The sequence below is a fragment of the Drosophila ficusphila genome, unplaced genomic scaffold (genome assembly GCF_018152265.1).
Source record: "Drosophila ficusphila isolate 14025-0441.05 unplaced genomic scaffold, ASM1815226v1 contig_791, whole genome shotgun sequence".
NCBI classification, from domain to species: domain Eukaryota; kingdom Metazoa; phylum Arthropoda; class Insecta; order Diptera; family Drosophilidae; genus Drosophila; species Drosophila ficusphila.
In genome coordinates this window covers 27790419-27811648 of record NW_025064737.1, presented here as the reverse complement: position 1 = coordinate 27811648, position 21230 = coordinate 27790419, and the positions used below count along the sequence as shown (strand labels likewise).

Here is a 21230-nt window from a genome sequence, read left to right as displayed (position 1 = left end):
TTTTTTTATCTTTTTATTTCTTTTGAGCTGTTGTTGAAATCATTTGGTATTAATGATACAACATTTGGTTTTAAATTATTTTGGTTTGAGCTGTTGTTTAAATCGTTGGAAATTAAGGATACAACATTTTGTTTTTTGCTTTTGTTATATTTTTATAAATTTTCAAAATGGGATTAGACCGTTCTCCGGGAAAAGCATCGCAAGGAGGTGCAAAGCCAGTCTGTCCGTTATGTAAAGCAGATATTAAGGCAGCAACCGATTTATTTGAAACTGTATGCCATCACGAATTTCACAAGAAATGTATTGAGGCACATTTGAAGAAAAGTGAAAGCTGTCCAGTATGCAGAATTTCTTGCAGGCCAGTAGCCGAGGTAAAGGTTTACAAACGCGATCCCAATCTAAAAGTCGTGGCACAGAAAGTATTGATGATAGAAATATATCTGAAAACGTCCTGGTACGTCAGGAGGCGCTCATAGTAGTAGCAGTAGGGATGTAGATCCAGCTAATGTTGCTAATGCAATGACGTTACTCTCAATGGAGCGAAGACTGCTCACAGTGTTGTCAGAGAAAATGACTGAGTTAATACAAACTTCAGTGAGTGACAGTATTCAGAGATTAATCTCCCCTCCATCTAGCTCCAATGCGAATGACAGAGATAGGTCAGCTACTCCACCACCCTTAGACCGACCAATTTGGCAATGAACATATCCAAAACACAAATTTTGTCGCGCCTAACTTAGGTTCTCCAAGTTCTCATAGAAGTATCCCTTCTGATCTCTTAAATAGACCCGACAAGGTCGTGCATATCCTGAATGGATGGAAGATAAAATATTCGGATCAGGTGTATCGATAGACAATTTTATTTACAGAGTCGAAGCGCTGACGCATCAGACACGAAGGCAACTTCTCAGTGCTTTGCAGAAATGCTAGCGTCTTATTCGAGGGCAAAGCCAACGAATTTTATTGGCGTTACCATAAATCGGTAACCGAAGTACGTTGGGATAGATTATGTTCTGCCCGATTGCAATTTCGTCAAAAAAGGGACGATATTGATGTAGAAGAGTTAATCAGAAACAGAAAACAAAAGCCCAATGAATCTTTGATAGTTTTACGATAGTGTAAACGTATTAGTCGATCAGTTAGAAGTACCATGGTCGCCGAGAAAACTTGTTTTTAAGAACACAATACAACCCTTTACACCCTTTTTCCAAGAACATAAAGCAACGAAGGGCAGCTGGGTGAGTCAGTGTTTCCAGAGACGTGTGCTCGGCTACTTGGGGTCGTCTGGACAAACATTACCCATCGCCAGACTCCACCGGACATGACCAAATGAAAATGTGTAGGGCTGCCCCCTGGCGAAGTCGTCGTCGCCTCCGCCGCACAATTATTACTTCAACTTTTCATTTGGGACTCTCCACTCTGCGGCTTTTCCCGGAGTCTGGAGGTGCACAGGATAGCAGCATTGCCGGATGGCAGGATACTCCTGGCCACGGCTTGTAATTTCGCTTCCTGCGTCTCATTTTTCATATTTCAGCGCTTTGAGTGCCATTTGGCAAACTGCAAAGCTGGAAACGGCAAAAGGCGACTGGCCAACAAGGTAAACAGACAATTTCTCAAGCGACTAATGCCCTGACTTATTGTTGAACTTGGGGAAAGGGCTTGGAGTGGGTGAGTGTGGGACATGTTCTTGTGCCAACGGACAGACCTCGAAGTGGGTGCTGGAGGGGGAGCTTCCCCATAATGATTATAAAGTGCCGTATTTAGCGGGAGAATGTTACTTTTTAATTTTAGGTGATATGTTTCGGTCACAAAGTGTTGTACCTTGCAGTCACCTAAAAAGGGTATTAAATCAAAGAGACAATAATTGGATATGTATTATTAATTTAAAATTGCCAACATTTATTTGAGCTCTGCTTTAAGATTTCCAGTCTAGAAACAATGCCAAAGAAAAAATCCGAGTGCAAACCGCCTCTTATCCTTGATCTCCCCCGCACATTGATGATAGCTTGAGATATCTGTTTATGATTGTCGCGGCGATTTCGGCCACAAAGAAAGAGTTCAATAGCTGCCGAAGCGAATCTGATTCGAGTTCAATGTCAAATCGCTGACCTTTGGGAAATAATGGCCAAAAATGGGTGGCAGCAGATTGCGCATACGACCTGTTGAAACAGTGAAAAGTCGCACTTGCAAAAAGCCCCAGAGAACCGAAAAAACGCAACGTTGTAAACAAAAACAGCCTACGGGAAGGGAGAAAAGCGAGGGGCCATAAAGAGCCTAGCAGAAGTACAGAATTTATGTGTATAAGTAAGCCACGAAGGTCATATTAAATTGCCATAAAGAGCTATCGATTTTATCTGCAACAATGAGAGAAGGAAAATCGCTGCGCACAAGAAAAGCCCCAGCATCCTAACGAGGACACTGACACCGCCGAGAAAATGGAAGGGAAATGTGAGGAAAACGTAGAGGGAGAGGCAAAGGGAAAGCGAAGAAAAGAAACGAGGCAAAAATAAAGCAGCGGGCAGTCGGAAAATCCATAAAGAGGCGCGTCTGCGGAGGGGCCGAAAGAAAAAGTTTTCCCTCGCCCCGCTCGTTCTGCAGTCTCCTATTTTTCCGCCCCCTACTCTCCTGCCTCCGTCCGCCTGTTCTTTAACCACTGGCTAATTAGAAAAGTTTCCCCCTTTCCAGCTGGCGAGTAGCTGAGCGCTCATAGGTGCGAGTAGCCGAGTCGCCATTTTTTAGCCCACGTGGCGTATGAGCGACGGAGACACACCTACTTACCTACCACACGTAGCCAGGAGCTCAACCATTGGCTGGCATAAATCACAGTTACCCCGGCCCCCGGATTTTCCGCCTGCCCAGCGCTTCCCCCTGGCGAAGCGGAGCACCTAACGCACTCGGAGAGACACACCTTCGTTGCTGGAGAGGATTGGAGCGGGGCGGGGGTAGAGGTTTAGTTAGCTCGAGTTTCCCGGCGCACCTGCTCCTCTCTCTCGGCGTTCTCGCTCTCTCGCTTTCTCATTTGTATTTACCTAAGACGGCAGTGCAAAAGTGGGAAAATAAAAAAGAAAGCTGGCAAAAAACCGAGTACCTAACGAGCGAAAGCTGCGCACCTAAACCTGCGCTACACAAAAACTCCAGACGAGCTGAGAGCACCTCACCAACACTCACGCACACTGGGAAAGCTGGAGGTGGGAAAGCGACAGAGGAAAGGCGCCAGGGAAAGGTGAAAGCCGATGAGAAGAGACGACGTTGACGAGCACACGACGAGGGAAAATGACGATGACGTTGATGGGGAAAATAAAGCAATGCGATAGTGGGTGAGATATAGTGGGGAGAATTCTGCTGTTGTGGCAGAAAATAAATATAAAATCGAGTTAAAGATAAAATTTGGGAAAATCAAGAAAAGTCATAAAATCAAGCCAAAGGGTTATGGCTTATTAGTCGCATAAATCTCTGTATTTCTTTGCACTGGCTTGGCTTTTCTCTGGCCGTCGGAAAAACACATGGAGCCCCACCCCCTGTCGTGGAAAACCCCTCGAAGGTGCTCGACTTTGGTTGGCTACCAACGTTTTCGTGCTCACCTTAAAAAGCGTAGGTAGCACGGCCATGCACGCCAGCAGGAGCGAGCGAGACAGCAGGACAGGCAACAACCTGGCTGAGATTGTGTGTGTGTTGGTCGTATCCGTGTGTCCGCGTGCGGATGTATCTGTGAGAGCGGAGCCAACGAACGAAAAACGCACGACGAATAACAACTGTTACTTGCGGTTGAGGTTGCAGCTGGGAGCTTTGTGGAAGGGGAGGGAAGAGGGGGGAGGAGGAGGGGGTTTCCCACAGGTAAGAGAGAGAGCTAGCAGCGCAGCTGGCACCTACGTCTCGGTGCGCCGCACTCTTCTAGCCAAACGACGTCGGAACGAAGACGATGGGCCAACACCTAAAGCAGGTACATACAGACACAGACACAGAAACAAAACACACACACACTCTCACATACGTAGTGGTGGTGGAGGTGGAGGAGGGGGAGGGGGAGGGGGCGACTGGCGCAGGTAGATTGGTGGATGCGTAAGGTACATTATATATCTCAGCCAGACTTGAAGCACGTGTCTAGGTATTTTCTCCGAGGTGTGAGCAAGGACATGCGCAGTCGCGAAGCTCTCGCGCGGAGCTCTCTCCACTTTCCCTGTTAACTAACAGCAGGGGAAATTCAGGGGCGAACACAGCGCTAACATAGCCCCATACCGTGTGTCAGGTCCGAAAGAAAATTCATAAATAATGTTAATTTATTTCAGCTACTGCAGCTGTCTTCGCCTGACAGTTGGCCCAAGATATAGCCATAAAGTACAACCCGCACACACACACACACTCCGAGAGACATTGACCCACAAAGGAAATTAACATAATTGTTGAATCTTGCGTTTTATTGTCGAGTGCGTTCTGGCCTTGTCCTCAGTCGAATCGATTTTGTGTAAAATATAAGGGCCCAAACTGATGATGAAGCACATTTTCAGGTCAAATGGCTCTAAAGGCCACTTACTTAAAGCGCCGAGAGTTATGCCTCCTACAAAAGTTGGCTTCAATGCTTTAACATTATTTTTAGGGAACCATTTAATTTTCTTATCATAATGCCAAGATGCATTTCTCAACATTTTCTACTGTTTAAATTTTCTGAATACTTAGGGTTACTCTGATTGAATTTTAATTTCCATTAACTGCTCTTTTTAAACCTTTAACCCTCTGCAAACAGAGAGTTGTGCATACGCCATGTTGAACAGTAAGAAAACAAAGTTTGCATTGTTGTCCACTTTAAAGGAAACCGAAATGAAGAGAACCGCTTAGGGAAACTTTTTATATTTAGGACCGGAGAGCAAGGAGCAACAGGATGCGAAGAGGACCTTCCGTGTTGCTCTTTTGGCTGCTACAAATAACCGGCATCAACTTTAATCACCTGCTTAATTAAATCAGTTTCGCCCGTCGCAGGTCGCCAGCTCCTTATTTCCCACAGTTCAGGGTGGCCATTGTTCTGTTGTCCTGAGTCCTGGTCGCCTGCATAAATTATGTGCTGCATAATCACCTACAAGCGTTCTATTTAAGCTCCTGGCAAGTGTCCTTTGCACTCCATCCTCTGCGATCCTTGTTTTTGCCTTTTTTCTTGCTGGTCGCTGATGTCCGATAAAGTTCTTAAATCATTTACGTTTTCCTTGGCTTTTCCTTTGTTTTTCCCTCGATGTGGTTTTCATTTGCTTAATGCTTGCGTTGAGTTTTTACTTTATCGCATGGCTCAGATCCGGATTTATGTTTTTTAATTCCATTAGAGTGAATTTCGCAAGAATGAAGATTAAGATATTCATCTGCGGAAAAGAAGGTGAGGTGAATAATAAAATAATTGTTTTTTAAAAGCGCAGCGATCTGTAAAGGATTAAAAAATATGATTGTTAAATGGCCGCTTAAAGATCAGAAAAAAATCAAAAAAAGAAAATAAACCATATAAAAGAATAACACGTTTTCTTGAGGTGCTTGTTTTCAGAATACATCTTTATTTTTGTACAACTTTCTTGATACACTTCCCCCATAAATAAAACATCGATGTTTGTTCAATTGTAAGCGCAACGGCAGAAGCAATTAACTGAGACACGGGGTTAATTGGCAGCCCCCACCTTCAGCACCCAATTCCAGAGACCCTCCTCCGGTTAATGTAATGGACCGCAATTTACGTCAACTTAATACTCATTTCTGAGCAGGAGTTGTCCGACTGCTCCAAGGACATGTGTGTGAGACGGGAGAGGGGTGGTTCGAATGGGAGGTCCAGTGAGCTGATTTCCCGCTCCATTTCTCGCACGCCTAGGTAAGATTTATGGGGAGTGAGGGAGTGTGGTCCTAGCTCGATCCGAAGGACCTCAAGTGCGCAACGCAATTTGGTGAAAGTATCAAGTTTCTCCCACAAAACACTTTCAGCTCGGCATCGCCAGTGTGTGGCTCCTTTTGATTTTTTCCTGCTGCGGCTGCTGGACGTAGAAAAGTAAACAGAAGGTTAATGGATTTGACACACGGTTCCAAGGAAGCCACGGCACTTGGGCGTGAAATGGATATGCTTTCAGGCTAGAAGCACACACGTTGTGGGGTTCCTGGAGGTGGTACGAAATTGGGGGAAGACATTGTTTTGTTTACTATGCTCCTTAAAGCAACACATTGGTCCAGTAGAACTCTGCGAATTGTTATATACGTTGTATTACAGATCTTTACTTTAAAGAAGAAAATGTATCAATATTAGTAAAACCACGAACGGGTTGAAAGGGGCTGTATCATAAAAATTGAAATAAAATACAAAAATTACTATTGATAACTAATGTATTTTTGTTTTGTTACTTTATTTCAGGACATGGCTGTGGCGAGGAACAGACAGAAGACCTGCTGCAAAATCCACATGGCATCAGTCTAGGAAGCGAACGGGGACCCAGCGTTGGATTCTAAATTTAACAATGGTTAATTGACTAGTTATAAGTTACAGTATAAGCCTAGGTAATAGTTAAAAGTGTTATATGTATAATATATTTCAAATAAAACAGAACTATCGAAATTGTATTATATTTTTGGGGCTCATATTCTCTCTTTCTCTCTCAATTGGAAAATCTTAAGAGAAGGCAAAAACTCAGTTTGAAGTACCAGGCTGATGGAGCGACCTAACTACCGATTAGTTTAAGCTATATCGATTTTGACTTCATTCTGCATCTTTCCAGGATTCCTCTTGAAGCACTTGCTTGACTTGCTGGGCAACTTAAATTTGTTTTCCCACTCTCTTTGGAAGATTCCCCCTCCGATTCGCGTTGCTGGTCGTGTTTATTTAAACTTTCGCTGCACGTCCGTTCAGCCAGAAGCTGCAGGCTCAAAGTTCCAATCAGTCCTGCCTTTTGCCGTCTGGCTGACAATTGGCCAGGACCCAGGACACTCGCCCACTCCTCGGAGGCACGTGCTCGCTGGGGGGATCGAAATAAGGCGAAGAAAACTGCAACTGTTTACGGGAAATTTGCGCAGTTTTTTGCGCCATTTCACTTTCCCCCACAACACAGGCTCCCCTCGTGCAACAAATACGAGTAAATGCAGCTGCAAATAAATCATGTGCGAAGGTGTCCTTAGCCACCGCAGGCAATCTGCGCCACTGACAGTTTTAATGCCGAATGAAGTCCCGTCTGCCCAGCCACTCCCCTTTTCCGCCCACCCCCAAGGTGCCGCACTTGTGGCATATGTGTGACGTTTCAATATCCTGTTGCGTGATTTTTATTTTCATATTTTTTATGGAGATTTCCCGGTGCGTGTGCGTGTGCGAGGATGCTACGTGAAAAGTCGCAAGTCACAAATCAAAATGCTCGCCATTGTTTGGCTTCGCTTTGGTTCCACTCCGTGTGTTTTTGTTTTCGCATGTTCTTCTTGTTGGTTTCGCTTCGTTTAGGCCTTTGAGCTGTCTACTTAGGAGGGTTTGGCTAGGGGCTCACACCCCATCCCAACCCATCCCATTCCGGGGGCTGGGTTGTTCAGATAGAGAGTCACGCCAGCAGCCAATAAATCAAAATCCGTATTGCTGCCCCCATAACTTTATTTTTTATACCGTTTTGCGTTAGTTGTTGATTTTGTGATTTATGTCACGGTGGTTCGCTCTGTGCTTCGCCATTCTGATAACAGAAGAGGGAAAGTTAATGGAGTAAAATAGAGTTCAGCCTTAAAAAAACTTACAATTAAAAAACACAAATACGTTTAATCTGTGCTATTTGCAAAGGTATTTCTGTTCTAGAAATAATAGAAGCAGTAGTTTCGTAGCTTGTTTAGAATTTTTTCTACTAAATTTTGAATTTTTATATCCCATTTTTATAGATTTCCCGCTACCTAAGTCTCAAACTTTAGCCCGTGTTCTCCTGCTAGTCAAGCTGAATTGTAATATCCATTTACAAGGAGAGCTGGCAAAGTTTTCCAATACCATTTGCCATAATTCTGCTTCGCACATTGACACCTAACCGAAAGGCGTTCAATAAGAGCCAAAAGACAAGGCAGTGGAAAACTGAGGGAGCAGGGGGGTGGCTCTAAAAAATTGTGAAAAGCACTCGAAATCTTGGACAACACTTTTCCGACTTGGACATGGACACTTAACTGACAATGTCTGACCTTTTCAGCAGCAGAAGTCGACGAAAAGTAAAAGCAAAATTTAAGCAAAAATCGTACGAAGACATAACAAAATTTTTGATGTATGTACAAATGTGGGGGTCAGTCGTAAAGGGGAGGAAAAGTCTTCGGTGGGGGGTTGGAAAATGCTTACGTGATGTTCAAGTTTTGTGTGAAGGTCGCAGAGAGGTTGGGGAAAAAGCAGAGAGGAGTTGGACAAGTCAAGTCAGCGCATTGTTGCATACGAAAAGAAAAGCCTGGAAAAGCGGGAAAACTCCGAGGAGGGCATTGAAGACGAAGATGGAGACGGCGCCTTTGTGTCACAAGTTGCCAACACATATTTTTAGACTCTGGGAAAGAGTTCCCCATTCAAGCTTAAAACTGCCAGAAGCTCAGCCTTCTCTTTCTCTCTGCTTGCACCCCGCTCTTTCCCTCATTCTGTGCCCATCTCTATCTCTACGTGAGGCATCCACACTTGGCCGCCTGTCAACAGCTGCTCCTCAAACGCAGGACGGAGTTCAATATTGATTTAACTTTGTGGCCAACCACGACGCGATTAAAAGCGCATTTAAAGCCAGGAAAACGGGGAGAGTATGTGGGTTAAAGAATCTAAGCTTAAGGGTTAAGGAAAAGGTTTTACATCATATGCAAGCAACTGCAACTGATTCGTGAATATCTAATCTATTTCTTCTCCGTCTACAATACTATACAAAAGTGAGTTGCTATGTTGATAAACAGAAATTTAGTCATTGGGCTTAAAGTACAGGCTTATATCCAGAATAGTAAGGATTAAACAGTCCCCCTTCCACAAAACTCCTCTAATCACCTTCACCTGCCACCGCCATGCCGTCGAAAAGCCCCAAGGACAAGCAAACAACAGCTGCCTGCAAGTATGCTACAATAAACTGCACTGCAGCGGGTACGGTGAAGCCTCTGTCGAAGGATAGCTTGAACAGGTCCCCTCATTGCAAGTGCCCGGACCACGTTTCACTGTTTCCGGCAAGGATGTTTTGGGAGAGGTTGCAGGGGCAGTGAGCGCCGGTTGTTGCGTGTTTACGCAACGTAACCAAAGTCAAAACCTCGATTAGGATTCAATCTGCTGCTGCGGGCAGCACTGGCTACGTTGTTGGTCCTTGTTGTTGTTGCCCCCTGACCCGAGCCCCAATCAAATAGCCATGCAACGCCACCTTCCCTTTCAAGGGGCGCCACGCAGGTCAGGCAACAAAGTCAAACCGATTAAAACACACGCACGGGGTTAGAGACAGACAACTCAGGCAGTTGAGGTTACGTTCAGGACTGGCATATACCCAGTATAATTGGGTATTTGTTCACCAAAAGAGATAAAGATAATAAAAGATTAAAAAATAAAACTGGTTGCTCAGAGTTTCGTTTAACTATGCCATTTCGTAGTTACAAAAGGTATCAATTGTATAAAAAGGTATTTTTATACAAAAAACCAAGCGGGTGCAGGGTACCATCCCAGCACAGGCAGGAGCTCAACTCCACTGTCCAGCCGTGTCCTTTTGAGTCCGTGTAGGTAGTCCACTCCGCAACAGTGCGGCCCTGCAACTCCGGAGCGGTATTCTTCAAGGGGCAATTAACCGTTGAGCTGCCAAACAGCGGCACAAAAAAGTGGAAAATCAAGCGAAAAAATAGTTGTCTCGCTCGATGGAGCGGTGTCCGGGGGAATCGTGCGGGACTTGCATAGATTAGATTTCAGCTGGAACAGGCTGCCACTCCCCTCCCGGCCACGCCCCTGTCCGCTCGTCCGGGATTCCCAAACCTCCGATCCCCGTGCAGTGGCGAAATATTTGCAGCTGCCGCAAACGCGGGCACCGCACAGTGGCGGCCATAAAAGAGCCATTAACGCCAGGAGCCCGGACCAGCCACTCCCCCCGCCCAACACGCTCGTCCTTGGGGATAATTTAAAGCGCTTAAACTCGGGGCGGTGAAGTGCTTGAGTGGAAACTGTCAGCGGCATCAGCGCATCCAATCGCCAATTAGACAAGGTGCAAGAAATCAAATTAAAAACCGCAGAAAATAAGCAAGAAAAATTCGAAAAAAATAGAAAAGGACACCACTTTGAGGGTGTTTACCTTCAAGGAATCTCCGCAGCTGAATTGGGCGTTTTCACTCAGAAGATCCAAAGAAAAGGCAAACGGCAAAAACACGAAGAACTCAATGAAAATTAAATACGCTATACTTATCTGAAGATTTAGTTTATCTTCCAAATATTCCTTTAAATTAGTAGTATATTAACTTTGGTTACTGGTTATTAATAAGTAATTATAACATACAAAAATAATGTTTACCCGCACACTCTTTATTTATTGTTTAAAGGGGGAGATAGAACCTTAGACAGGACGAAGGCCACTCATCAAGGAGCAAGGACTGCACCACGCCCAGCTGTCTCGGCAGTCTAGAGCAAATTAATTTGTCGAGTGTCGCTTGCAGCCAGAGATCCTTGAAGCGAAGGCCGCGCTGAAGGTGCATCAATGAGTTGACAGTGGGAAGCACTTCCTCAACCCCCCAATTTTCCAGGCTCCCCCTCGCGTAAATCTCTCAGCGGAAATCTCAATCTGCGCTCGAGCAAATTGTTGTTTAAATAAAAATTTAAAGCAAATCGCTGCGCGGAAGTAAATCGTTTTGTGGTAATGGCGGATAAAAAATGTAAGCCACAGCATATCAAATTACCCAGAAGCTGGAAGAGGATGTTGCCAGATGACAAAGTGCGTGGTTTTCGGAGGAGGGGAGCAAACAAGGTGTAGCCGAAAGTAAGTCAGCTCCTTGATAAGTGGCTCTGGCTGGGGTGGATTCATCCCGGGATGCGGTTGACAGTCGGGCGCGTTTTGATGCGATGCTGAAAAATTGTTGCTAATTTTTTAACAGTCAACGGAAACGGAGTTCCGGAGATTGGAGCAAGGAATATCGCATTTCAAGGGAGTCGACGCCAAGTGCAAATGGTTGGCATTTTAATTTTATTAGGAGAGGAGCAACAAGCAGGCGGAGGATGAAAGGAACTCCTTTAAGGGATTTTTGGTCTTACGAATATCTTTGCGCTCAAACTCTAAAGCGGAATCAAATAACAAGATTTTATCTTAGGCCTTGCCAATTGTACGTAGAATTAAAAGCAGAAGCACAGTGTTCAAATTCAACCACTTACTCTTTTAAATTGTGGCCTCAAAATGAATAAGCCCCGAAATCATATGCAGAAATTCCCCTGTTGTAACAAATGCACCTTTCAGCACAGAAACACGAGCTCATTGTCTTTTATAAAGCTCCCCAACCTATTTCCCAATGCAATTTGAGCAGCCGCAGAAAAATGTTGCCAACATATTTGCACAATGTTTTCCTACGCACACAGGAGCAAAAAGGGCAAACGAACGACTTGAGGGATTTTGCTGAAATGACATTTGGCTCCGCATGTGACAGGATGTGCGGAGCAGGCGGGGCAGGAGGACCTTACAGGCGCAGCAGTTGGCATTGAAAAAAGCAATTTAAGTCTGGCACAGAGCGGGAGAGGGAGTCGCAGGGTAAAATCACGAGGTAGGTAGGTACAAATCAGTACTTAAATGGCCTTGGATACTAAAGAAGGTAATGCTGCGTTCCAAAGCTGTAACTTGGCTAAAATGAGTTATAAAAAAAATGATTTCTGATTTTTAAAGCTAACAACCTAAGCTGACAATGCTCATCATTTTTGGCCGACTAAAAATATTAATTTTTTGGCCAATTTTTGCATTTTTTATAAGGGCTAACATCATCATTTTTTTCGAAAAATGGCCAAATTTCAACATTTTTAGGTGAGGATGCCATCCAAATCAGAATTTTATTACGAATTCAACGTTGTATGCCGATCCACATTTGGAAGAGTACTTCCTCAGATATTGCCAAAAAAAACTGGGTTTTTCGAGCAATTTTATGTACTTTTGGGGAAAACCAAAAAATATGAATTAGTTGTAGTTTTCTAAGTCATACGTCCAGGAAAATTGTACCTAGGAAACAAGTACAAGTACCTTTACCATCACTTTAGGCAAAACACTCAGATAAGTGCAGACAAAAACACACGCATGCCAATTGGAGCCATCTTCCTGCCCTTCGTACCCATCACTCATCCGCAGGGTGTGCACAAATTTTGATAAATTGCCGCCGTTACCTTTTGGGCAACAGTTGTCGGGGAAACCTGCATACATGTGTCGTCTGGCAGATGAAAAGGCTCTATTCGGGAAGGTGGAATCAAGACAAATGCATCGTTCTCTTTTCCGGAAGAAAAGTGCAAGCCATCAATCTTAATTGAAACCAAGACGAAAAGGCAATGGAATTGGAAAACTTTTCTTTAAAAGCCGAACAAACAGGAAGCGAGCAAGCAATAAATCTGGGAAATTATTAGCAGTGCCAATCGAAATCGAAGTGCAAACTTGCAGAGAGCTCTTGCAGGGAATGGGAAAAGATTTTGGGGCAAGGGGAAGGGACTTTCAGCCAGGCGTGATAAATGGCAGCCAGAACCACAGGGAAGTTGAGAGGTTGGGAGCTGCGGCTAATTGAATTTAATTGCCCACTTAATGGTGCAATGAGCTGATGACCAATGCCAGCCAAGAAAGCGGATCGGTGCGCGAACTTAAGTTAAGATATGAGTACAAAAACTATTAGGAGGGTTAACAATAAATAAAGATGAGTAAGCCGGAAAGATGAGTTCACCGCTGGTACAGAAAAAAATGTATATTGTGCGAAGACTTATTCAGCTAATTTATTTGTAATTCTGGAGCACTGAGTTCCGGAGTATACTACTGAAGTTACGACTGCGAGGAGGGATCACGGCCGGAAGAAGGAACATCTGATCCAGTTCGTCAATCCAGCGAGTCAGGACTTTAGGTAACCACAAAAAGGTTAAAAGCAAAAAGTGTAGTATCATTCGATTTTCAGCCTACCCATCTTTGTGCCAGATATCAGGGGACAGGCGCCATGGAAGGTGAGATCTTCATAGTCGTAGGACTGCCCATCAATGTTGTGCCAGAACAATGCAGATCCTTTTTGGGTCGGCACTGCGATATTCAACTTGGGAAAAGCGGTGGCTCCGCCGTGCGCCACATTGTTTAGCTGTGAGGCAAACAAATAATGAAGGTACCAAGATGTTATTCTGCGTTGCTTACATAAAAGAGAACAGTGGCAAAGCGGTCGCCCACTGCCTCCAGCAAGGGGGTCTTTGAGTTGAAGTAGTCATGATGTGGCACGAAGTGACCCCCGAAACCATACTTTAGGAACTGCATTGCTCTGCCATGGGTCATATCCAGGCCAGTTAAGTCCCCGATCCTCAGGGAAATGCGGCTCAGCAGCATCCTGTCATCGAGTTTCGTATGCGGAAGGGGAAGCCATACACCATCGGCTGTTCGGGTTGGGGAAACATGTCTGGTGTTGTTCTTGACATTGATGACCGTGGAGCGTTTCAGAAATAGCTCGCTCATCCGCTCCAACTTCTCGATTTCGCCATCGCTCAGAACATTGTGATAGAGCACTATATATGGGCTCAGCGAGAGTTCCTCCATCCGAAAGGGAGCCAGTTTCAGGAAGGGCGCAGTAGTGGTGTTGTAGCGACAGTGGAGCCTCATGGGCTTGGATCCCTTCGACTGTCTTCTGCTCACCGAGCGACAAAGGTGGTTGAAGGACTCTTTCCACTCAGTGGACACAAGGTGAGTGCGGGGAGGTGGGGCGTTATCGTAAAAATGCCAAGCGACTGCTTTGCCAGTCTCCCCGAACATGGAGTCCTTTGTCAGCATTTCTAGAGCGCTGCTTACATTTCCTGAAGCAAATTAAAATATCGTTGTCATAGTTCATATAATATCTGGAATATATACCACTGCCAATAAGATAGCGCGCAAGCAACAAAGCTACATCGGTGTGTGTAACCGCCATCACTTCGTGGTATTTTCGCGGTCTATCCATTAACAAGACTTTGGCCAAGTTTAGCCATTTAGAGGCCACTTTGAAATTACCTGTCTTAAGCGAGTACCTTCCCATGGCAATGCAGTCCTTGGCAGACAGATTTCCACTTTCAAAATAAAGAATAAAGTATTTTAACAGAACTCTTTAGTAGCGACTTACCTGTACTGCACCTCATCAACCAATCCGCTGGCCACATCCTTGGGATCCAGTCCGTACGCTTCAATTATTCGGAACATGGCCTGACTGGCTTCCTTTAGATCATACTGCGATGGAAGATCCTGGTGCAGTTCCTCAATCGACTTCAGTTGCTCTGAAATTGTATTCAAAATGCAAAATAAATTGCAATGAATGAGGGACCTACCTTGACCCACTGGCTGCTGCATGAACTTCTCCACCGGATCCCAATCCCCGTGCATCTGACGAAGAAGGAATAAACTGTTCAAGGGATTGGACAGATACTCCTCTTCCCTCCCGTTGGCTTCATACAGACGCTCCCTAAACACCTTAGCTACCCTAAAATTCTAAAACATGCAGCTTGTATTTCAAAATAAGTTTTACCTACCCGCGCAGAGTATCTATCTTTTCTTGCAGCTCCACTGCATAACTATTGAGAAGGATAATGAGTTGCCTATCCTTTTCCAGCAATTGCATTCTCTTCTCCTTAGAAGTGATGTAATTTTTGTGGCTGACTGTACCCATTATAATTAAGATTGAGATACAAATAATAGAAACCTTCAAAAGCAAACCAGAAATCATTTCTTCCGGGGTTCAAGTCCTAAGCATCTGATTATTAAGCAGACGATTTAATGCTTCGCTTACCGCGAGACATTAGATTCGTTGTGTTCCACGGTTGGTTAAGATGAAAGCAATATGTATTTATACTCAAACGCGACTTTTATAAAACGTAAAGTATATTTTAGTGTTTTTATTGCCAACTTTGCCCGCACGAACGCACCATGAAGTCCAGAATATTTTAAGTTTTCCACATTGAGTTGGGGAGTATTTTGCTGAAGTCACGACTGCGGGGAGGGATCACGGCGGGAAGAAGGAACATCTGATCCAGTTCGTAAATCCAGCGGGTCAAAACTTTGGGTAACCAAAAAGGTTAGGAACAAAAGTGTAATATCATTAGACTTTCAGCCTACCCATCTTTGTGCCAGATATCAGGGGACAGGCGCCATGGAAGGTGAGATCATCAAAGTCGAAGGACTGCCCATCCATGTTATACCAAAACAAAGCCGATCCTTTTTGGGGTTGCACTGCAATATTCAACTCGGTAAAAGCGGTGGCTCCGCCGTGAAGCACATTATTTAGCTGTGGGGGTTAATTAATACATTTGGTTCTTTGAACAGTTCACAAATGCTCACGTAGAAGAGAAAAGTGGCAATGCGGTCGCCTACCGCCTCCAAGCTGGGCACCTTAAAATCAAAGTAGTCGTAATGAGGCTCTATGTGTCCCCCAAATCCGTACTTGAGGAACTGCATTAATCCGCCACGGCTTAATTTGAGACCAGTTATGTCCCTAATCCTCAGTGCAATGCGGCTCAGGACCAACCTGTCCTCGAGTTCCGTGTTCATGTGAGGTAGCCATACCGCGTCCGCTGTTCGGCTTGGGGAAACTTCACTGGACCTGCCCTCATTAGTAAAGATTTTGGATCTCTCCAGAAACGGCTCGCTCATCCGCTCCAACTTCTCGATTTCGCCGTCGCTCAGAACATTGTGATAGAGCACAATATATGGGCTCAGCGAGAGTTCCTCCATCCGAAAGGGAGCCAGTTTGAGGAAGGGCGAGGAAGTGGTGTTGTAGCGACAGTGGAGCCTCGTAGGCGTGGATCCACTCGACTGTCTTCTGCTCGCTGAACGACATGGATGGTCTTCGGGCTCCAAGGACTTAGAGTCCTTCTCCAGCATTTCTCGATCGCTGCTCACATTGCCTGCAGGAGATCAAGCTATAGTTGTCTTACTTCCTAAGTCCTTATATCATAGGAAATACCCACCTAGAGCAATAAGAGAGCGAGAAAGTAGCAATATTATATGCTGGCTGGTAACCCCCATCACTTTAAGGTACTTTGGCGTGTGTTTCATTAACAAATCTCTGGCAGTGATAAGCCATTCTGAAGCTTCTCTGTACAATCTCGCATGAAAAAAGAACTTTCCGATGGCAAAGCAGTCCTTGGCAGACAGATTTCCACTTTATCGGTAAAGAGTACTACATTAAAGGGCTTCAACGCAACTCTTCAATGGCACTGACCTGTACTGCACCCCATCAACCAATCCTCTGGCCACATCCTTGGGTTCCAGGTCATACGCATGGATTATTTGGAATATGGCCTGACTGGCTTCGTTTAGATCATCCTGCGACGGAATATCTTGGTGCAGTTTCTCAATCGATTTAATTTGCACTGAATTGTAGTCTAAAATGTTAAATGAGGCAACAATAGAGTTGGAACCTACCTTGACCCACTGTCTGCTGCATGAACTTCTCCACCGGATCCCAATCCTCGTGCATCTGACGAACTAGGAATAAATTCTTCAAGGGATTGGACAGATACTCCTCTTCCCTCCCGTTGGCTTCATACAGACGCTCCCTAAACGCCTTAGCTACCCTAAAATTCTAAAACATGCAGTTTGTATTTCAAAATAAGTTTTACCTACCCTCGCAGAGTATCAATCTTGTCCTGCAGCTCCACTGCATAACTATTGAGAAGGATAATGAGTTGCCTATCCTTTTCCAGCAATTGCATTCTCTTTTCCTTAGAAGTGATGTAATTTTTGTGGCTGACTGTACCCATTATAATTAAGATTGAGATACAAATAATAGAAACCTTCAAAAGCAAAGCAGAAGTCATTGTTTCTGGGGTTCAAGTCCTAAGCATCTGATCATTAAGCAGACGATTTGCTTCGCTCCCCGCGAGACATCAGATTTGTTGTGTTCCACGGTTGGTTAAGGGGAAAGTAATATTTATTTCTACTCAAACGATATACAAAGCGTAAAATATTTTGTAGTGTTTTTATTGCCAACTTTGCCCGCACGAACGCACCATGGGGTCCAAAATATTTTAAGTTTCCCACATTGAGTTGGGGAGTATTTTGCTGTAGTCACGATTGCGGGGAGGGATCACGGCAGGAAGAAGGAACATCTGATCCAGTTCGTAAATCCAGCGGGTCAAAACTTTGGGTAACCAAAAAAGGTTAGGAATAAAAGTGTAATATCATTAGACTTTCAGCCTACCCATCTTTGTGCCAGATATAAGGGGACAGGCGCCATGGAAGGTGAGATCATCAAAGTCGAAGGACTGCCCATCCATGTTGTACCAAAACAAAGCCGATCCTTTTTGGGGTTGCACTGCAATATTCAACTCGGTAAAAGCGGTGGCTCCGCCGTGAAGCACATTATTTAGCTGTGAGGGTTAATTATTACATTTGGTTCTTTGAACAGTTCACAAATGCTCACGTAGAAGAGAAAAGTGGCAATGCGGTCGCCTGTCGGCTCCAAGTTGGGTAACTTAAAATCAAAGTAATCGTGATGAGGCTTGATGTGTCCCCCAAATCCGTACTTAACGAACTGCATCAATCCGCCACGGCCTAATTTGAGACCAGTTATGTCCCTGATCCTCAGTGCAATGCGGCTCAGGATCAACCTGTCCTCGAGTTCCGTGTTCATGTGAGGTAGCCATACCCCGTCCGCTGTTCGGGTTGGGGAGACCTGAGTGGACCCGCCGTCATGGGTAAAGATTTTGGATCTCTCCAGAAACGGCTCGCTCATCCGCTGCAACTTCTCGATTTCGCCATCGCTCAGAACATTGTGATAGAGCACAATATATGGGCTCAGCGAGAGTTCCTCCATCCGAAAGGGAGCCAGTTTCAGGAAGGGCGAGGAAGTGGTGTTGTAGCGACAGTGGAGCCTCGTAGGCTTGGATCTGCCCGATAAAAGACATGGATGTTCTTCAAGCTCCAAGGACTCAAAGTCTGTTCCAGTTTCCCCGGGCTTGGAATCCTTCTCCAGCATTTCTCGATCGCTGCTCACATTGCCTGCAGGAGATCAAGCTATAGTGGTCATACTTCCTAAGTCTTTATATCACATGGAATACCTACCACGAGCGATTAGAGAGCGAGCAAGTAGCAAAGTTATATGCTGGCTGGTAACCCCCATCACTTTAAGGTACTTTGGCGTGTGTTTCATTAACAAATCTCTGGCAGTGATAAGCCATTCTGAAGCTACTCCCGACTGAAAAAAGAACTTTCCTAAGGCGAAGCAGTCCTTGGCCGACAGATTTCCACTTTATCGGTAAAGAGTACCACATTAAAGGGCTTCAACGCAACTCAATGGCACTGACCTGTACTGTACCCCATGAACCAATCCGCTGGCCACATCCTTGGGTTCCAGGTCATACGCATCGGTTATTAGGAATATGGCCTGACTGGCTTCCTTTAGATCATCCTGCGATGGAAGATCCTGGTGCAGTTTCTCGATCGACTTCATTTGCTCTGGAATTATATTCAAAATGCTAAATGAAGTTGAAATGAATATGGGGCCTACCTTGACCCACTGGCTGCTGCATGAACTTCTTCACCGGATCCCAGTCCTCGTGCATTTGACGAACTAGGAAGAAATTCTTCAAGGGATTGGACAGATACTCCACTTCCCTCCCGTTGGCTTCATTCATACGTTCCTTAAACGCTGTAGCTACCCTAAAAGTACGAAAGCACTTCGAGAGAACTCATATTTTTACCTCACCTACCCGCGCAGAGTGTCTATCTTTCCTTGCAGCTCTATTGCATAGCTATTGAGAAGGATAATGAGTTGCCTATCCTTCTCCAGCAAGTGCATTCTCTTCTCCTTTGAAGTGATGTAATTTATGTGGCGCGTAGTAGCCGTTATCATCGAGAAAGAAATAAAAACAACATAAAGCTTTAAATAGAAAGCAGAAATCATTGTCTCTGGAGTTCGATTCACTACTTGTTTTGCTTTGACTGCTTTTGGATGCTTCGTTTACAGCGAGAAATCAGATTCGATGTGTTCAACGGTTGGTATAATTTGCAACTGCATACAACTTGTTTTATTTTAGTAGAGACTTTAATTGTATTTTGACCTTTCTTTTATTATATATAAACATTTTTAAATGGTTGATGATTAATGTAAATGTAATTCCAGTCGTTCATTGTGACACAAAGGGCTATTGGAAATATGATCAATTTTCATCGTGTATATAGATTAATTACACTCTGATCCCGGCTGCCAATGCTGGAAAAAAATTGTACTATTATACTATAGCGAATTTAATTCAATTTACTCACCCAGCTTGGAGCCGTGAAAAACGGGACAGGCAGCGTTTAAAGTTTTCGTCTCAGTGTAGTAGAATAGAGCTTGACCTTTCTCCGCGGGCACCTTGGCATTTATGAGCGGAAAGACAGTACTACCGCCATGTGGGGCATCATTCAACTAAATTATTTATTTAAAGGGAAAGTAGGTGAAGGCTTTGAATAAGCTGAGCGAATTCTTAAGAGACTCACAAATAAGACAAGGGTGGCAATCCGTCCAGCTTGTAACGTACTATCCAGATTCGACGTGTTAAAATTGTAAGGTAAATCCATGCGAGTTCCGAATCCGTGCTTAATCAATTTGACAGGATATCTGTCTCGGATTTTCTTTCCGGTGATATCTTGTATCCGTTGGGTCAGACTGTTTATCACTGGATTTCCAGATGGGTTTATTTCGAAGTGAGGTACAGGGATTTCCAAAGCGATGCGTCCGTGGCTTCTTAACTCATCCACCTCATTTTCTAACACATTGCTTGTGTTCAGCTGTGACTCGGCCAATCGCGTTAGCTGCCCGATATCCTTTTCCGACAGTATGTCGTGGTATACTGCTATAAAGGGTCTTAAGGAGATCTCCTCCAATTTAAGTGGAGCTAAGATCGAATAAGGTGAGGTGGTCGTGTTGTAACGACATGAAAGTCTTGAGGGCTTCGGGGGATATCGACATTTGGGGGTGGATTGACATAACGTTTTGTAGTTGCTATTCATGAGGGGGGACAAATCTTCTGCGCTGTAGGGGTTGGCCGAAAATTGGGCAAGCAAACTTGTCGAGTTCTCTGCCAGATCAGGGTGCTCCAGCAACACTTCGTTGGCATCTTCCTTGTAACCTGCCAAACAACCAATTTCGCTGCAGAGATTGAATCTTTTGGTTTTGGACTACTCACCCCACTCCACCAAACAGCGGGCCTGCAACAAGACCACGTCCTTGAGAGTCAGCCCAAGCACCCCATGGACTTCCGAGTAGGCCTCTTCCATCCGAGTTTTGGCGTTGACCAACCAATTATGGGCCTCACTGAAAAACCCCCACTTGAAGTACAACTTGGCGATCTCGAAGCAATCTAGAGCCGAAAGTGAGGGCCTAAAAAGTAATCGAATTAAAACTTAGAGTAAGAACACATTTGTAAGTTCTTACTCAAGGCTGACATTGTCGATAAGACCTTGGGCCATCTCATGAGGCCTCATACCATAGGTTTCTGCAATCCGGAACACGGCGGTTGTGGCATCCTCGGTATCCACCTGCCAGGGCAGTTCGGTTAGCCTCCGCTTCAAAAACTGCATATTTTCTGCAAATATTTCGATTGGAATTGGTTACCTTGGGAGCCTTAGACCTCACCTTCCCCCACCGGCTTCTTCATGAACTCCTCCAGATAGTTCCAATCCTGGTACAAGTGTCGGATGAGTGGAAAACTGTGAAGTGGGTTGCCCAAGTACTCCTCTTCCCTACCTTTTGCAGCCTCCAAGGGTTCTCTTAACTCCTGAGCTAGTCTGGTAAAGGTTCGACAAAGAAATTCAAGGTACATTTGTATGCAGTATATGCAGTAGTTTAGTTTTATTGCACCTTTGAAGTTTGGAAACCTTTTCCTCAATCTTTTCGGCGTATTTTTCTAGATTATCGATCAACTCGCTATCCAATCGCATTAAATTTATTTTCGCAGATTCTGCGAGAAGAAACTCTCTGCGTTTGCTTAAGTTTTCAAAGCCTCTGACTGACCGACTTAAAAGAGCCAGTAAAAAAACGTGGACTATTCTGGGCAGCATCATTGTCAAACTGATGATGTGTTCGTAACTCAAAACTTAAAAGGCATGGAAAAGTGATTACACTGTGACTTA

At 44.6% G+C, this 21230-nt stretch overlaps 4 protein-coding genes and 1 long non-coding RNA gene across 13 annotated transcripts; 1 reads left to right on the top strand and 4 right to left on the bottom strand.

Moving 5' to 3' along the window:
- Nucleotides 1-1469: 1469 nt before the first annotated feature.
- LOC108099226 lies at nt 1470-1836 on the top strand. Its single transcript, XM_043208912.1, is given in 2 exon segments — nt 1470-1773; nt 1829-1836. Coding segments are annotated over 2 exon segments (312 nt in total).
- A 5417-nt stretch (nt 1837-7253) lies between these two features.
- LOC108099302 lies at nt 7254-7832 on the bottom strand. Its single transcript, XR_001771916.1, has 2 exons — nt 7723-7832; nt 7254-7661 (listed from the first exon to the last, which is right to left on the bottom strand). It is a non-coding gene; the product is annotated as an uncharacterized LOC108099302 (long non-coding RNA).
- Nucleotides 7833-12831: 4999 nt separating this feature from the next.
- Nucleotides 12832-16940, bottom strand: LOC108099228 (prolyl 4-hydroxylase subunit alpha-2-like). 8 transcript variants are annotated; one of them, XM_043209146.1, is made up of 7 exons: nt 16737-16940; nt 16536-16687; nt 16333-16495; nt 13995-14188; nt 13293-13939; nt 13071-13239; nt 12832-13008 (listed from the first exon to the last, which is right to left on the bottom strand). In XM_043209146.1, the coding sequence occupies exons 1-7, from the start codon at nt 16928-16930 to the stop codon at nt 12890-12892; spliced, it is 1638 nt and encodes a 545-aa protein (XP_043065081.1). In that variant the 5' UTR covers nt 16931-16940; the 3' UTR covers nt 12832-12889. The 8 variants fall into 8 exon arrangements, with proteins under 8 accessions (XP_043065081.1, XP_043065082.1, XP_043065087.1 ...); XM_043209147.1 differs by having other exon boundaries at nt 13998-14188; XM_043209152.1 differs by having other exon boundaries at nt 14133-14188.
- Nucleotides 16941-17031: 91 nt separating this feature from the next.
- LOC108099608 (prolyl 4-hydroxylase subunit alpha-2) lies at nt 17032-19037 on the bottom strand. Of its 2 annotated transcripts, none has more exons than XM_017203228.1 (7): nt 18824-19037; nt 18622-18773; nt 18419-18569; nt 18177-18361; nt 17536-18113; nt 17314-17482; nt 17032-17253 (listed from the first exon to the last, which is right to left on the bottom strand). In XM_017203228.1, the coding sequence occupies exons 1-7, from the start codon at nt 19015-19017 to the stop codon at nt 17141-17143; spliced, it is 1542 nt and encodes a 513-aa protein (XP_017058717.1). In that variant the 5' UTR covers nt 19018-19037; the 3' UTR covers nt 17032-17140. The 2 variants fall into 2 exon arrangements, with proteins under 2 accessions (XP_017058717.1, XP_017058719.1); XM_017203230.1 differs by having other exon boundaries at nt 18622-18768.
- A 99-nt stretch (nt 19038-19136) lies between these two features.
- LOC108099639 (prolyl 4-hydroxylase subunit alpha-1) lies at nt 19137-21176 on the bottom strand. Its single transcript, XM_017203269.1, has 7 exons — nt 20959-21176; nt 20734-20885; nt 20533-20683; nt 20285-20478; nt 19596-20227; nt 19380-19524; nt 19137-19326 (listed from the first exon to the last, which is right to left on the bottom strand). The coding sequence occupies exons 1-7, from the start codon at nt 21159-21161 to the stop codon at nt 19301-19303; spliced, it is 1503 nt and encodes a 500-aa protein (XP_017058758.1). The 5' UTR covers nt 21162-21176; the 3' UTR covers nt 19137-19300.
- Between the last annotated feature and the right edge of the window lie 54 nt (nt 21177-21230).